We start from the raw sequence: 18,063 nt of genomic DNA on the forward strand, positions 1-18,063 counted from the left end.
CAAGAAATGTTAGATAGAGAAAAAAATCATTTGGGAACGACCACAAAAATAGCACCGGGTCTTTATGGATTAACATTCAGAATACTGACTCATTTTGGATAACAAAATGTACTGTTAACCTGTAAAATATGCCTCTATTTCAGATCCCTTATATACTCTTTAATAGTCTTTAAAAATAAATACTCTTACTTTAAATACTTACTTTAATACTCTTTAAAAATTTAAGATGCCCCGGAAATAGAGTACCATTCAGGTTTTCAGGTGCATGACCAAATTCTGGGTCACTTGAGGTAAAAAAAAAAGGAAATATTTGAGTGAAAATTCTCAAAATCAGAGTGAAGGAGTAAATTAACATGAAAACAAGATTAAAGAACAATATCATTTAATATTTTCTGAAATGATAGTAACCATTTTCAGTGATTAAAATGAAAGTAAATTGGTGTGAAAGAAAAAAAAAACGTGTAACTTGTTCATCTTTGAGCTCTTTAATCATACTTTAGAATCTTTATAGACTTTATAATCTCTGGGAATATACTTTTTTTTTTTTTTTTTTTTTTTTCATTTTGTGAGGTGTTTCTTTTAAATTTGTCAGAGAACTGCCAAGTATCTCAGAAAGTTACTTTAAGCTAAAAAAAAAAAAAAAAATTCTGTCAGTACATTACCTCCCTTCTCTACTTTGATTCATTTTCTAACATGAAGCAGCCATTTCAGGTCACAAAATATGTCTTATAAAGTATTTTATGGAGTGTGTAACAGACCATAATTGTTTCATACATATAGTCATGGGTCAGTCGTGACGTATCTGTGATAATAATGAAGAATGTGTCGTAAAATGTCTTAAATGTCACCTCACTATGACCAGGCTCTGAGCTCCTATGCCTGACATTTCTTTTACCCCATTGCAGTAGCGTTTGCTTATGCTGTTCTGCACATTATATTATATTGTACATCTAAAACTAAAACTATCCACAGCCTCTTTACATGCGTTTAACTGCCTGCTCCACGCTTCTCTCATAAAACCACAGTGAGGCTTCCAGTCACAGTGGGGTAAACACCACACTCCTACATACTGCATATAGACATAACATGCACACTTTGGCTCACATCTCAACTGCGTTTTCTGTAATTTGAGGGAAGACTTCGAGACTATAGATAATTCTCTAGCTGTTCATATTATATGTAATAACCCTGCATTTTTCAGAGTTGTTTTGATTTTGTACTTTGATAATTGTTTGCAGATGTACTCTGTGTACATGAACTGTACTCACATTAACACTGTTCCTACGCCTCTCGGTTGTTTTGGAGTGTGATAAAAACAACCGACACAATTTCAGACCGGGAATAGCCTGTATGTATAAACACGTGTCCTTCATGATCAACCTTTTTTCTAAATAAAAACACAATCTTGTAGTTAAGATGACTAAACAGCCTGAAGAAAAATGTAGTTAAAGAAGACGAACATGATTTAGCTTTTCCTTTTCCAGCATTTCCTTATCTGATAGTGATTTTTTATGACAATTTGGAATACGTTTTTGCAGATTTGTCAGTCTTTTTTATTATTATTCACAATTTGTCAAACGTAGAAGTATCAATCCTTAAACTCTAAATGCTGAATGTCAGACCTATGACCAATAATTGATCAAAATCAAGCTACTTTTGTGGCAGTTCCCTGATTAATTTTTCTCTGTATTGAACCTAGGGATGTAACGATTACCGGTATAACGATAAACCGTGGTAAAAGTGCCGACAGTTAGTATTACCGTTTAAATTCTAATTATCATGATAACCGTGTTTGATTAGCACACTTTTCCAGAGAAAACGCCCATGTAAAGATATGCTTTTACGTCAAATATTTGAGTATAGTTTTATTTATTACAAATTTGATTTTGTATACCTAATATTTGGAACCAATATTCACTTTTAAACTCTCTGGAAAGGTTCGTTAAGCATCTTTGTGTTATTTATGCAATAAATTATATACATTTTTCAAATCAGATTTTCTATTTTTTGTGTGTTTTTTGTCCTTTTATGGTGATATAGTAGGTTAAAATAAAAAAAAAATAATAGACAGATGATATAGATGAAGTTGTGCTGAAAAAAAAGATACCAAACATAGGTATAGTAAACATTTGTTTATATAGTATATAAAGGCAAAATCAAAAGTACTGAAAAACGGACACGATAGACTCAGACCACTAAGGGTTAATATTTGAATGTTTCTGCCAACAGAAGTTACTTTGTGCCAATTATTAATTTTTTTTTTTTTTTTTTTTTAAATACAACTTGGTTAAACTATTTCAGTGTCTGTATTAGTACTTTTTGAACATTTTGAGCACAATTTCAACAATACCGTGATAATAATGACAACCGTGATAATTTGGGTCACAATAACCGTGATATGAAGTTTTCATTTCGTTACATCCCTAATTGAACCATTCTTAAGTGATTTATCACCATTTATTGCAATACCATCCTCTGTATTTTAGTTTGTTTTGTTTTGTTTTTTCAGTGAAAATCAGTTATTTTCTATATTTAATTCACTGATCATGTACATGTTCATTCAAACTCAGATTAAAACAGATGATTATTGCATTAGAAACAGACAAAACTGAAGAAAAAATTACTTTGATTGTAAAATCTATCATTAACTGAACATAAACCCAGCGTCTCCATCCACTGTCATTTATTAAACTCCGTGGGTTTTACTGGTGAATCAGTGTTGTAGAATATGACGGTGTTTCCATGGTAACTACAGAGCCTCTGAACATCCAAATGGGTCATATCTGATGACCATGAAAAGATGACAAACTGCATTTTGCACCAATTATTTACATGTATTAATAGGATTACTGGATCAACAGATATTAAACAGTTTACATGACCAGATAGTTTTAGCTGCCAGTAGGGATGTAAAGATTACCGGTATAACGATAAACTTACTTACTGTTTAAATTCTAATTTTAATGATAACTGTGTTTGATTACCGCACTTTTAGGGGAAAAAACCTATGTAAAGATCTGCTTTATGTCAAATAATTGAATATAGTTTTAATTTATTACAATTTTAATTTTATATACCTAATATTTGGAACCAATATTCACTTTCAAAGTCTTTGAAAAGGTTAGTTAAGCATCTGTGTGTTATTTATGCAATAAATTATATACATTTTTCAAATCGGATTTTATATTTTTTTGTGTGTTTTCTGTACTTTTATGTTGATACAGTAGGTTAAAGTGAAAAAAATAATAGACAGATGATATAAATGAAGTTGTGCTGAAAAAAAAAATGATACCAAACATGGGTATAGTAAACGTTGGTTTATATAGTATATAAAGGCAAAATCAAAAGTACTGAAAAACGGACACAACAGACTCAGACCACTAAGGGTTCATATTTGAATGTTTCTGCCAACAGGAGGTACATTGTGCCTATTATTCTATTTGTTTTTTTTGTTGTTGTTTTTTTAATGCAACTTGGTTAAATTATGTCAGTGTGTGTATTAGTACTTTTTGAACATTTTGAGCACAATTTCAACAATACCACAATAATAATGATAACCGTGATAATTTTGGTCACAATAACCGTGATATGAAATTTTCATATGGTTACATCCCTAGTTGTCAGTGGATGTTTGGGTCTTTATAGGTTACAGAAACACTGATGGAAAATGAGGATATAATCATGCATGTGAATGTGTGGTTACATCCTTTTGTCATTTACATCTTTATGTGACTCCCAACAGATTCCCCTTACATGTAAGAGAAAATAAACCAGCAAAAACACACAGAAGACGTCCAGCTAGAACCCTGACCTGCTACCATCCACTGAGACACAACACAGGAGACGTTTGATTGACTCATAAGAGAGCAGCCATGTTGATTATCTTAGTCTTCATCATCCTCTTCCACATCGCTGCAGCCATCTTGCTCTTTGTTGCCACCATACATAATGTAAGTAATGAATCAGTGACTAGATAAGTGACTCAGAGGAACACCGGACACTATCATTGTTTTAAATATGTCTGTGTGTCTGTATTTGTATCTGATGCAGGCGTGGTGGGTGGTGTCACCACCTGGACGTGATGCGATCTACAGTGACCTGTGGTATTCCTGTAACAACACATGCTACCCTGTGGAGAACAGCCACACCGCTGATGCAGGTACAACAGCCCATCAAATGCTAAAAGGGGTACTTAAATAGACAAATTAACATTAACATGCACTGATCAGCCATAATATAATAACCACTAACAGAAGAAGTGGTAATAATATTGATTATTTCATTATAATGGTACCTTAAGTAAGATGTATTAGGCCAGTGTTTTTCAACCTTGGGGTCGGGACCCCACACGGGGTCGCATGGAATTCAAAAGGGGTCGTCTGAAATTTCTAGTAATTGACTGAGAAAACTGGAGAAAATGCCTATGTATGCTTTTAGGTCAAATATTTGAGTATATTTTTAATTTATTACAATTTTTAATATTTGGAACCAATATTCACTTTTGAAGTCTTTGAAAAAGTTCATTAAGCATCTTTGTGTCATTTATGCAATAAATTATATACATTTTTCAAATCAGATTTTATATTTTTTGTGTGTTTTTTGGCCTTTTATGTTGATATAGTAGGTTAGGGTTAGGCCCAGCACGCAGAGCCCAAGGAGGGGAGGACACCATCAACCTCCCGCACACGGTGTATTCATAATTAATTATTTACATTTAAGCTGAAACTCATCTACAGTAGGTACTGTTACCATTACAAGGATCAATCTTATGTAATATAATGTAAGTCTCTGCTATCTCAGTGGTGGTGAATGAATTCATCAGTGGACTTACTGTTATTACTGGGGTTCAATTCGTATTCATTTTTTTCTTTTTTTTTTTCAAATTAGGGATCACAACTACTTTTTAAGGTTTAGATGCCAGAACTGCAACAAAAAAACTAATACTAGGTTTAGGATTTGAGTTAAAAGACCATAGCGTGAGATCAAACTAACCATCTGACACATCAACCATGTGTTAGGAAGACTAGGAAGCCACAGAGGCTTTGCACTGAGGTGCAAATATTCAAAGTACAGGGCTAATAGGATAGTTTCTAATATAAAAATGTTCATAATTTAATTTTACTTTTTCTACACTAAAAACAAAGAGAAACATTGGAGTTCTTATTATTTATAAGCTATTATGCAGATATTTTACTGGTCCGGTCCACTTGAGATCAAACTGGGCTGTATCTGACCCCTGAACTAAAATGAGTTTGAAAGCCCTGGTCTAAAGTATGTTACAAGTGAGGATGTCTAACAAAATATAAAACACAAAATAAACAGGTAAGAAATATATATATAAATATGAGGATTTTAGAAATAAAAGGTAAAAAATAGATGAATCTAACTGAACTGAAGAAGATTACACTTCCATGTATTGTATATCCATGTGTGTATAACGTTACCAAATCTTGAGATCACACGGTTACCGAACAATTCTCGCACAGCCGCCAATGGTTACTAAAATGGGGGGGGGGGGGTTTACTTGCTCAAGGTCACTGTCTCGCAGTGCTGCCACTTGCTCATGTCTGCCAATACGCACTTCAAAAATTCCCGTTTTTTTTTTTGGCCATTTAACCATTGGTGGCTGTGCAAGAATTGTTCGGTAACCGTGTGATCTCAAGATTCGGTAACGTTCCCTGGCCCCCCTAGATCGCCAGATTTGTCCGTTTGTGATTTTTTCTTGTGGGGCTATCTCAAGAGTAAAGCGTACATGACTCGACCAAGAACTCTGGATGAGTTAAAACAGAGAATTCAGGATGAAATTCACAGTATCCCAGCTGAGATGTTGCAGCGGTCAATGAGGAATCTCAACAGCAGATTTCAAGAATGCATTCGTACAGGAGGACGCCATCTACAGGAAGTCATTTTTTTAAAAAATGAAAATTCCATCATTGTTTTCTTAAATGGCATGGTTTAAGGTTTCAATTACTATGAATAAAATATTTTTCTTCCATCACTCTTGGTTTTATTGGATTGTTGAAAAGTTCCCGTTTTTTTGTGTCACCCTGTATATTTGGTTGAGGAGTATTGAAAGTGTGCAGCACGTTATGTTTCCTATTTGTGACATAATGATGTTACACTGTAATGAGAGGGTAGCACAAACCCTCATGCCATGATGCTGTTCTTACATTACAATAAAACACAACCTTATGTGCGTGTCTGCTTGTGTTCGTGCCTATAACACTTCCTGTCTCCTCTCCCCTCAGCCTATTTGCAGGCGGTCCAGGCTACCATGATCCTGGCTACAATTTTATGTTGTGTCAGCTTCTTCGTCTTCATTCTCCAGCTCTTCAGGCTGAAACAGGGCGAGAGGTTCATTTTCACAGCTATTATCCAGCTGTTGGCCTGTATGTAGCTCTCACTGTGTAAATTCATTCAATCCAAATGACTCTCATACATCACCCATTCCATATAACAACCTGTGCCTTGTTCGTCCTCCTCTTCCCAGCTCTGTGTGCGATGATCGCAGCCGCCATCTACACGGCTCAGAAGAACAGCTTTCACGTGGCTAGTCTTCAGCAAGGCTCCTACGGATCCTCCTATATCCTGGCCTGGATCAGCTTCCCTATGACTCTCATCAGCGGCCTTATGTATTTAGTGCTGAGGAAACGCAAATAGAAGTGACGGGCTCGATGTATAGGCACGCAGACATTCACATATATTAACAGGAATACACGGAGGCACATGCATGCACGCATTCTGGTTCAAACCCTTCATATGTGCTATAGGAGATAAAGAAAGTCCACATCCCATCATTTTGACAGTTTCCACTCTAAAGGCCTTTTGTTTTCCTCCTTATGGTACACTGTTCTCACCAAGTGTAACAAAAATACTCAGACACCCAAGACTTCCCAGGTCTTCAGTTGACAGTAAAATATTTCTGGAAACAATTAAGGGCAAAAAAAAAAAAAAAAAAAACAAGCCACATTTTCCATTTGATTTGCAATGCCTCATTTCTAACATATAATCTACCGGAGTACAATGCCCTCTAAATGTTTAATTGCATGACAGAGATGAAAAATCTGTTCTTTTTAGTGCATAACACTTGAACTGTACACTTGCTTCATTTGGTGAGAACATACCTTTCTTCTTTTGCCTCCGCTCTATTACACAGGACAGTAATTTGCCTCATGACGATTTTCTCATTCACTATATTTACATGCACATTAATATTCCACTCTGAATGTGACAATATTCGGATTTGATAGGCGTCATGTAAACAAATATTTCAAATTACACCTATTTCCAAATGGATGCTTTTCATATTAAGATCAGTAGAGATGACAGTTTTTACATGGACCCAAATATTTCAATAATACAACGGTGTATTCGGGCCACATAAGAAAAAACAAAAAAACAAAACGCTTGTCACCACGAGAATAAAGTCGTTATTTAATGAGAATAAAGTAGTAGTTTTAAAAAAGTCATTATTTAATGAGAATAAAGTCGTACTTTTATGAGATTAAACTCGTAATATTTTGAAAATTCGACAGAGTTTCCGGCTTTACGGCGAAGGGCAACAAGCGAAGCAGCAACTTTCCCTTCTGTTGGACTCATAAACTCGCAGTAGAATCCTCACAGTTTGTTCAGAACAACACAAACCCTCTGTGTTTAGTTCTCTGGTGTTTCCACTGATAACCCTACAAGCTGAACACTTCATCACTTTCTCCTCCATAAAAGAGGCAATTTGCTACAAATCAGTTTGGTTCTTACAACAAACCCAAATGTGTGCAAACTCTCTTCAAAGTCCTTAGACCAAGGGTGTCAAACTCATTTTAGTTCAGGGGCCACATTCAGCTAAATTTGATCTGCAGTGGGCCGAACCAGTAAAATAATAACATAATAATAAATAAATAATGTCAACTCCAAACTTTTCTCTATGTTTTACAGTGAAAAAAGTAAAATTACATTATGAAAAGGTTTACATCTACAAACTAACCCTTCAAACAATGTGAATAACATGAACAAACTGAAAAAAAAAAAAATGTAATTTTGACACTATTATGCTTCAGTTTATCATTTCCACATGTACATTATAATTTATAGATCACAGTGGATCTACAGATACACAAAACATTTAGTAACAGATGGAATATTATTAAAATTGCACTTCTCTTAAGACATTTCAGGTTGTTCATATTTGTTCAGGTTATTCAGATTTTTTGCGAAATTATGCTTTGGTTTAGTGTAAATACATAAAAATATTTACATTTAGAAAGGGAAAAATTTGGAGCTGTGAGTATTTATAGGTTATTATGAGATTGAATTGGTCTGAATGTGGAACCTGAACTAAAAGGATTGTATCTTAGTGTAAATTTTGCATTTCACAAATTAATCCCAAGGGCTGGACTGGACCCTTTGGCGGGGCCGGATTTGGCCCCCGGGCCGCATGTTTGACACCTGTGCCTTAGACTAATGTGTGATGGAGGATAGGACTAATGAAAGCAGAACTTCACAAAATGTTTCCAAGTTCTACGTCATGATTAGGTACAACTTCTCATTATATTATGACTTTATTCTCGAAATATAACAACTTTATTCTCGTTAAATAATGACTTTATTCTCTTTAAATAACGACTTTATTCTCATAGTGACAAGCGTTTTTTTTTTCTTACGTGGCCCTAATACGCCGTCGTACAATAATAACTAGTAGAGCTGCAACTGATTAATCAATTAGGTGCTTGAAGCGAATGCAAAAATTCACAATTCAATTTATCGACTTGAATGGATCGAAGGAAAATATTCTACTGCAGTTTTCCTGAATTGAAGCTTCTTTGCACGTCACAATAAGCGTCCGTGTGAAACACAACAGTGGAACCAATGTTTAACAGCAGAGAAATGAAGGAAACAAAGCTTTGATTCAAGAGAATTGTGACTGAATGATTTTTTTTTTTTTTTTTATCATTTTGAGTCGATTAATCGGTTGCAGCTCCAATAACTAAAATATCAGCCCAGTCTGGATAGAAATACATGACGAAACAGAAGTCAGGCAGTCAATCAAAAGAGGCCGGCCTATGGAAGGAAACAGCGGTGAGGTGAATAGGTAAATACACTATTGCTAATAAAGTTAGAGTAATTTTGTTTTCCTCTTTTTATTCCTATGTATACACATCAATAACAGTGGTCAACAACAAATTTATTGTTTAAGTTTTTTGAGCTGATTTAGGATAATTTTGGTGTGCTGAATCCAAAAATCACATTCATTTTGCTCAATCAGGTCAACTTTCTGAACAATGCTACATATTGGCTTTTTAACATTTTTGCTTACATTTATGGGCATTTTCACATCATATGATACAAAATTCTTTCATATTTCTTGCAATAAACGAGTTCTGAAGATTTTACTTTTGCCAATTTATGATTAATGGTTTTTTTAATATTACAGGTGAATGAAATGGCTTCGACTAGAAGATCTTGCAAAAATAAGCCTGACGTATTCTGCTACATCTGCAGTGAATACACCATTGTACCTAACAGGAATCCTGTTAGAAAATGATTTTTTTTTCTCTTAAAACCAATTTTGGGTGAGAACTATATAAAAAATCAACTGATAAATTCACAAAAATGTAATCAGTTTTGTGAGAAGATCAAATTTTTCAAAATCAAATTAGCAAAAAAACCTGACCTGATTGAGAAAAACAGATGTCATTTTTGGATTTAGCGGTGCAAAATGGTCCTAATTCAGTTGAAAAAACCTAGACAACTTGCAAAAAACATTTTTTTGTAACCCAGTGTAATCACCTTTGACCAGGTGTAATGATTACATTCTGAATCCCAGTTACACTTTATCAAGATGTAATCACATTGTTACAATTTTTTTAAGAGAAGAGTTAAAAAAAAATATTTTATTCCAACTTTTTGGACAACAGTGTTATTTGGCCATGTAAAGGCTTGAAAAGATCCACTTGGGAGTGACATTTAACACAGATGGGGTCATGTGATTCATCTTAAATCAGGCTGAAATCACAATTATTAATACTCGACTTAGTGTGCATCTGATTTATGGGAGATGACTTTATTACTTATCATGTTCAGAAAACATGTTAAATGTTGAAATATGATGATTTCTAAAGTGTATCAGTGATCATAAAACACCCTCCAGTCGAAGTTAAGAAGGAATGAAGAATAAAGTAGGATGTTAAAACTAAAACTCCACTCCCCATTATTGGCCATGTGAGATAAGATAAGATAAGATAAGATAAGATAAGATAAGATAAGATAAGATAAGATAAGATAAGATAAGATAAGATAAGATAAGATAAGATAAGATAAGATATACTTTATTGTCCCCAGGGGGAAACTTGTTGTAGGCAATAGTGCAGGGGGGTTGCAACGCCATACAGAGAACATAGTACAAACCAGAAGACATCTCAGTGCAGACACATAATAATAAATAACACTGTAGACACATGACAGCAATACTATGACATGCCATACTGAAACATGGGACAGGATACAGCACCAGTAGATAAATAAATAAAACTATTGCACAACCTTAAATCCATACCAAAATATTAACAACAATCACAAGAATTAAAGCCAAAGTGATTAAAAATATTACCAACAAAGGATGAGACACCACCATCAATAAATAGAGATAAAATGTGATAAATAAATAATAACCAGCCAGTTTTGCAAGACAAGATTCATATGATAGATCATCAGAATTTCATATGACTTGACTCACCACTTGCTTGATCTAAATCAGTGGTTCTCAATCTTTTTCTGTCAGACCCCCCCTTTAGAGCACGAAAAATTTCCAGGCTCAACCCTCAACCCCAACAACATTGTAACAGTGGTGCAATTATTACTTTTATTGAAAGAAACATCAATATTGTAACAATACGTTTTGCTTTTCCTTGAATAATTTGTTGTGCAAATTAAAAATTACTTAATTTTTTTGCTTGAACAATACAAATAAACTCAACCAGACTGCTCCCTGAGATATATTTTTCCAAATAAAAATAGGAAATGTGCAATTATCTTACAGCTATGACAATAAAGTTACTTTTTTTAGAACAACAAACAAATTTGGTAACAACGATGAACATTTTAACAATATCAGTGGCTGCAATCAGCCCATTTACAATGTACATCTCAGAACATTCAGTGCAAACTGCACAAAAAACACAAACATGTCACATTTTCTTTTTCCAGTCCAATCCTAATCCATTCTCCAAACCTAAACTCTTTGTCTACTCTAGTGTCAGATCACCATGGCAGTAGATTGGTTTGTTGTACGTCCCTAAAATGAGTCCAAGGTGCTCCAACACTAAAACATTAGTTCCACCCGCTGCATGTTCTAACCTGAAGAGGAAAAAAAATACCCGGGGGTGATCCCATGCCGCCCCCTGGCAAGCCTCGCACCTCACCTAGGGGGCCTGCCCACAGTTTGAGAAACACTGATGTAAATAATGACGTGACTTGTTTGCTTTTTGACTTTAACCCCAGAACCTTGAGATCTTGAGAGGAGTGTAAACTCACTTGTTTCTGTTACTTGCACATGCTTAACTTCCCATTTCTGACATTTGGTCACATAATGGGTTTCCTTAAAGCAGGGATGTCAAACTCATTTTAGTTCAGGGGCCACATTCAGCCTAATATGATATAAAGTGGGCCAGTAAAATAATATAAATAATAGGGTAAGAACTTTTGAGTGAATAAAGTAAATTCCATAATGAAAATGTTTACATCTACGAATTGTACTTGAACATAACACGAACAACTATGAACAACCTGAAAATTCATTAGTAAAATAAGTGCAATGTTAACAATATTTCGCCTTAGTTTAACATTTATACATGTGAATCACAACTTAGAGATCACAGTGGATCTACAAATACACAAAACATTAAATAACAGGGAAAATATTATTAAAATCCCACACACTTCTCTTCAGAAATTTCAGATATTCACATTTTTTGTTATAGGATAGTCTGTAAATGTAAACATTTTTGTGTAATTTTACTTCTTTTTACACTAAAACAAAGGCAAATTTACAGTTTTCATCATTTATTGGTTATTATGATAGTATTTTACTGGTCTGATCCACTTTAGACTGAATTGACCTAAAATGATTTTAACATCCTTGATTGTTAATATCTTCAGTGTAATTTCTGCATTTCACAAATTCATCCCAATGGCCAGACTGAACCCTTTGCCGGGCCGGATTTGGCCCCCGGGCCGCATGTTTGACACCTGTGCCTTGAAGGGTAGAAATATAGTGGCAGAAAAGCAGGAATGATATTTGGCTGATTCAACTATTTTTGTCATTATTGATCAAATTTTCCTCCCAAAACAGACTGTGGATCCATTTTGTCCATCTTGCTAATAAAAAAGCTTCTTCTTCTTCTTTTATTTCTAACATGACAGACAAAATTACTCTGAACATGTCAAAAAGTGACTAAATTCTTTCAGTAAATGCATATCTTATCATATAGACGTCCATGTAAACACTTACGTCAGAATCTTGAAACAGCATGGATTAACCCTCCGGTATCCTGTCCACCAAGGCCCTTACTGAGCACCAAGTGTGCCTTTTTGGTACACTTGTGGAATAATGTCAAAACATTTTTCATACAGTTTGTTTTTAATTCTTTTACACTTTTTTCTATTTCATCAACTTGAGCCGTGAATAAAAATACCTAATACTCAATAACTGTCACATTTTTTAACCCTTTAAATGCCGTGTTTGTAATGTAAACAAACCATTTTTTTGGATGCAAAAAAACACAAAAAATTTATTTTTTTCAAAATACTACATAAAAAGTGGATCACGTATTATTTGATTTTTGCAGCCTGGCATATGTCAATGATTAACTCCAACATCGGTTAATCTGCATTATTATTTTTGGCGCTAGGTCAGATGTTCAAAAATACTAGCATCTGTCACCAAGTGTGCCAAAATTGCACACCTGTAAATCAAACTATTAAATATTATATATTGATTTATTTTTCTGCTCTAATTTGATTTTATTTTAAGTGAATCAAGGTCAGCCCTAATCATATATATCAAATAATCATTCATTTTAGATTTTTTTAACCCTTTAAACGATCGCTTTTCATCATGATGTCACTATATTTTTTGATGCAAAAAACACAAAATATGTTTTGTTTTGTTTTTTCAAAATACTACATAAAAATTGGAATACATATTATTTGATTTTTTCAGCCTGGCATATGTCAATGAATAACAGCAACATTAACAACGTTAATAAATTAATTCAGACCCTCACCTCTCAAATGAAGCCCAGATATCAGTAAAAGCAGGATTTATGCCTCAATGGCTTTCAGATCAAAAACAGTGGTTATAATGGAAGAAATAGTGCGTTTTAGGCACAGTTGGGAGACAGATGCTAGTCTTGTAATTTTCTTTGTTTACAATGTGCAAATTTTAGTTGGTGGCCAGAATTTTAAAGATCACGCACAAATGAACAACTTTTGAATTCTAACCTTATTTAAATTGTGAAAAATAATATGAAGTTTTTTAACACGAAGTGCAAAGTGTGCCTAAAAAGTGCACCCAGATACCGGAGGGTTAAAGATTTATTATCAATGTAACTACCAGATGTGGAATATGCTATATTGTTCGGTTTTAGGAGGCTCCCTTTGGACATTAATTCAGTGCATTCAGTATCATGTCACACGTTGTGACACACGGCGTCTGTTTACAGTCAGCAGGGTTAGCAACAAAGACCATCTCTGGTAGCAGTGCATGTCCAAAAGACAAGCCCACATTTCTGTTCAAAAGCAGAAGGACGCATACTTTTAAACATTATGGAAGTGGAAATAACAGGTTTCTGATATGTGTAAGTATCATGATTACAACCTTTTCAAAACAGTGTTTGAAGGAATGAAAAATGGAGGCTTTATTCGCATGGATTAATGTGCACCGCCAGTAGTAAACTTAAAACAAAACGTGTTATTTTTAATTGGAATATATGTAAACAGGAATATTAGTGTATTAACATATTACGAATATTGTCTTTTTTGTAATGAGGGTAAAAAAAACTGAATATTTTGTGCATGTAAACATACTTATTGCCCACTGATTTTTACCATTATGCATGATCATAAAGGAAATGATGAAGACGAAACAAGTGGAGAGTTTTGTCTCAATGGGACAAAACTCTTCCCAAAGGGTCCATATGTTTTTTTGTGAAGCTAAATTCAACTGACTTTATTTTGTACATATTTGCTGTGTATTTATAGTTCAGGTAACTGCCACAAACATTTCAGAGACTAAAACACTGAACTATGATCTTATGTTAACCATAGCATCCAAGAAATGTAGTGATGAAGTAGTATAGATATAATATGTAGGAATTTAACCCATTGTTTGTATTTGTATCCTGTTACTGACTTGTGTTTTTAACGGTGAAAGAAAGGAACCAATGATGTGCTGATATATTTGGGATTTTAAAATAACATAGAAACACACAACTTGAAGTAACAATGAAGATTGTTGTATTTTTTTTTTTTTTTTTGTTCACAGCATCACTGAAAAGGACAAAATCTTTTTATTGTTTGAAACCACTGTTGTGTATTTTAGCATCATGTGACTGACGATACATGAAGAAAGCCTTTCCACATCTTTTCCTCTCTGACTAAGCAATGCTTTATTTACTGAAATGGCTCTAAATTCCTCACTACAATCTTTGTGGAATTGTGAAGACAATGTTTTCTTTCTGCAGTAGCTTTGTGTCTAAAGGCCAGCTGGGTATTCACTTATTAGCTGCTACACAACCCAAAACATTAGGAAACAAATGACGCTACTGTGTTGAGTGTCCATTTCAGCCCACGGTTGTGTTGTGACAGGATTTATGTCTATGTCGGGCCGAGTTTGGACCGCAGAGCCTGTGTAGCCCATCAACTATAAAAAAGTCAGGGAAAAGAAAGATAGTGAGTGAAGATTTTGCTCTGTTATCTTAAGGTGATACTTGAAAATGATCAAAACAACACATTGGAGGCCAAGCTTGTGATGTTATCTATGCTTTTTTTTTTGTAAAATTGTCACCCTAAGAGTGTTTCACTAATTAATAAGCCTCCTGTTTGCATGCACGTTCTTGTCCTTCAGTGGATTCCTTTAACTTATATATAGTATGATGAAATAGTTGCTGTATTGCTTTTTTTTGTTTTGTTTTGTTTTGTTTTGTTTTTGTGAAATACTGTTTATTACAAAGTCGTTGTTTGTATGCATTTGGCTTAGCTCTGATGATTTTCAAACCAATGTAAATTACATTTTGAATAAAACAACTATTTAAACAATTTCTGTTGTAGACATTTAATGGATAACACAGCAGATATTCTATGAAGCTAAATAAATAATAAACCTCCCAGAAATATCAATTAAATCTGTACTCATGATGAGTTATTTCAGACATTGCCACAATAATGAAATTATTCTTATGAAGCATTATGAATTATCATGTGTGCTTGATGCATTCTTAAGAATTATAGCAAATTTCTTTTTTATAAACATTGTGATCAGAGATTATATCTGAATATGACCACTTACCAATAACAGTTACCAATAACATAACAGTAAGACAAAATGAGATCTTATAATGTGGACATAAACACAAGATTATCCATGACTTTATAAATTTAAATGGCTATTAATGGAGATGAAAAAATTTAATTAAAGTATTTTTTCCAGAGTAATATAAGATTCATTTAACCTAACTTAATTAAGTATTTGTTGGAATAGGTTTATGAAGTTACAGCATATATACATTATAAAATGTTATAGGGAGAAAGGGCAGGTGTGGTTATGTTGCAGACATTTAATTTAATTTAATTTAATTTAATTTAATTTAATTTTATTTTATTTTATTTTATTTTATTTTATTTTATTTTGACTGAGGTATATTTTCTGTAGAGCATGCCATCATGAAATGTAACAAGTATAATTGAATGAGGGAGGATTTATGTGACAGGATAAATAAATCAGAGCTGAGACGGAGGTTAAAAGGAATATTGGACAGAAATGATAAAATGGTAAATGATAAATGAGTGCTATAAGGCTCTTTGCATTTTTCTGAGGGAAACAGGAATAATAGATAAGATATAAATTCTAATGTATATAGTATTATGCTAATACTGATGTTATTTATAGCTCTACCTCAATATTTATTATTATTATTATTATTATTATTATTATTATTATTATTATTATTATTATTATTATTATTATTAAGATCAGGGGTCTCAAACATGCGACCTGGGGGCCAAATACAGCCCGCCAAAGGTTCCAATGAGGCCTGGGAGATGAATTTTTAAAAAGTGCAAAAATTCCACTGTCAAGGCTGTCGAACTCTTTTTAGTTCAGGTTCCACATACAGACCAATATGATCTACAGTAAAATAATAACAGCAGAATAACCTGCAAAAAATAATGACTCCTGATTTTCTTCTCGGTGTGATGTGAAAAAGATAATATTACATTATGCCTATAAATAATGACAACTTCAAATTTTTGTCTTTGTTTTAGTGCAAAAAATAACATTAAATTGTGAAACTATTTAAATGTACAAACTTCCTGTAAGAATAAAATGTGAATAACCTGAACAAATATGAACAACCTGAAATGTCTAAAAAAAAATTAAGCACAATTTTAACCATTTTCTGCCTGTTACTAAGTGTTTAGTGTCTTTGTAGAGCCGATCCATAATGCACATGTAGAAATGATAAATTGAGGCAGAATATTGTTAAAATTGCACTTTTTTTTTTCTTTAGAAATTTCAGTGTTTGCAGGTTATTCACATCTTTTTTTTTTTTTTTGGATAGTTTTTAAAAGTAAGAATTTTCATAATTTAATGGGGTTTTTTTCACTAAAACAAAGACAAAAATTTGGAGTTGTCATTATTCATAGATTATTATGTTATTATTTACTGGTGTGGCCCACTTTAGATTAAATCGGGCTGAATGTGGCCCCTGAAAGAAATTGAGTTTGAGACCCCTGATCTAGAATGTAACCTGAAGTAATAAACCCTGATTTACACACTCCAGTACAGTAGGTGGCGGTATACACCTTTTAATGTCGCTTGTACGCCGCTGATTAAATGAGAGGAGAAAAAGCAGCAGCGTATTTATTTATTTATTTATTTTTTGAACAATTAACGTTGAACAGTAAATATACATAATAGTATACAACAACAAGGGTAGAAAGTTACATAATTCACAAAGTCTTTTACATTATACAGAGAAATACATGTAAGTAAAAACATTAGGAAAGAATAAATTAAAATAAATTAATAAATAAAATAAAATAAAATAAAATAAATATGTAATAAATTTTTTTTTTTTTTTAATTGCTCGAGGAATAAATAGAGATTATACAAACTGAATAAGATTAAACATTTGACATATTTTTTTTTTTTTTTTTTAATTTGCTTAAGAATTTATACTGTTTCTCAAATTGTCTACATAATTGGAAAAAAGGGCTTTGAAAACAGTGATGTTTGGACGTTGATGTGCAAATTTGGAGCAATGAATGTGAAATTTGGCAAAAATAATCAAAAGGTCGATAATATATCTTTTTTTCTGGAGTTATTTTATCAATGTGTGATAGGCCAAATAAAATGTGTTGAAAGTTCAATTTACACGACGAGTCAATTTTTGTGTTTAGAAAATTATTTAACCCTTTCATGCATACTGATCACTCCAGTGGACAGCTACTCTCCAGCTGTTCTCTTGTATATTCATGGATTTTGTTGTTCTTTTCTTTGTTTTTTTGTTTGTTTGTTTGTTTTTACACATATCTTTATTAAAGTTTTTAGACACTACATATCTTTTATGACATGAATTGGTCATATTATGTAGATCTCTCCTGAGCATAAACCCCCAGAATCATAAGCCCTCCCCATAGTTTTCACACAATTTATCAGTAAATACATGTTTCTGTGTGTCAAAAATTAAACGTGTGGTGTCCAGCTGAGTGGACATTTTTGCAACTTCATGAAAAATAGGTTCAGAAGATTTTTTTTATTATTATTATTATTTTTGTAATGTTTTTTTTTTT

General features: G+C 33.2%; 1 protein-coding gene across 2 annotated transcripts in view; it reads left to right on the forward strand.

Annotated features, from left to right (window-relative positions):
• emp2 (epithelial membrane protein 2) overlaps window positions 1–7,004 on the forward strand; it is a 37,106-nt gene extending 30,102 nt beyond the window's left edge. For both annotated transcript variants that reach the window (XM_030141690.1, XM_030141691.1), the window contains exons 2-5: window positions 3,743–3,950; window positions 4,051–4,159; window positions 6,249–6,389; window positions 6,491–7,004. In XM_030141690.1, coding sequence (XP_029997550.1) covers window positions 3,873–3,950; window positions 4,051–4,159; window positions 6,249–6,389; window positions 6,491–6,660 — 498 coding nt within the window. In that variant the 5' untranslated portion in view covers window positions 3,743–3,872 and the 3' untranslated portion in view covers window positions 6,661–7,004. The remainder of the gene's footprint in view (window positions 1–3,742; window positions 3,951–4,050; window positions 4,160–6,248; window positions 6,390–6,490) is intronic.
• Window positions 7,005–18,063: the final 11,059 nt, after the last annotated feature.

Source organism: Sphaeramia orbicularis, chromosome 8, assembly GCF_902148855.1.
Source record: "Sphaeramia orbicularis chromosome 8, fSphaOr1.1, whole genome shotgun sequence".
NCBI classification, from domain to species: domain Eukaryota; kingdom Metazoa; phylum Chordata; class Actinopteri; order Kurtiformes; family Apogonidae; genus Sphaeramia; species Sphaeramia orbicularis.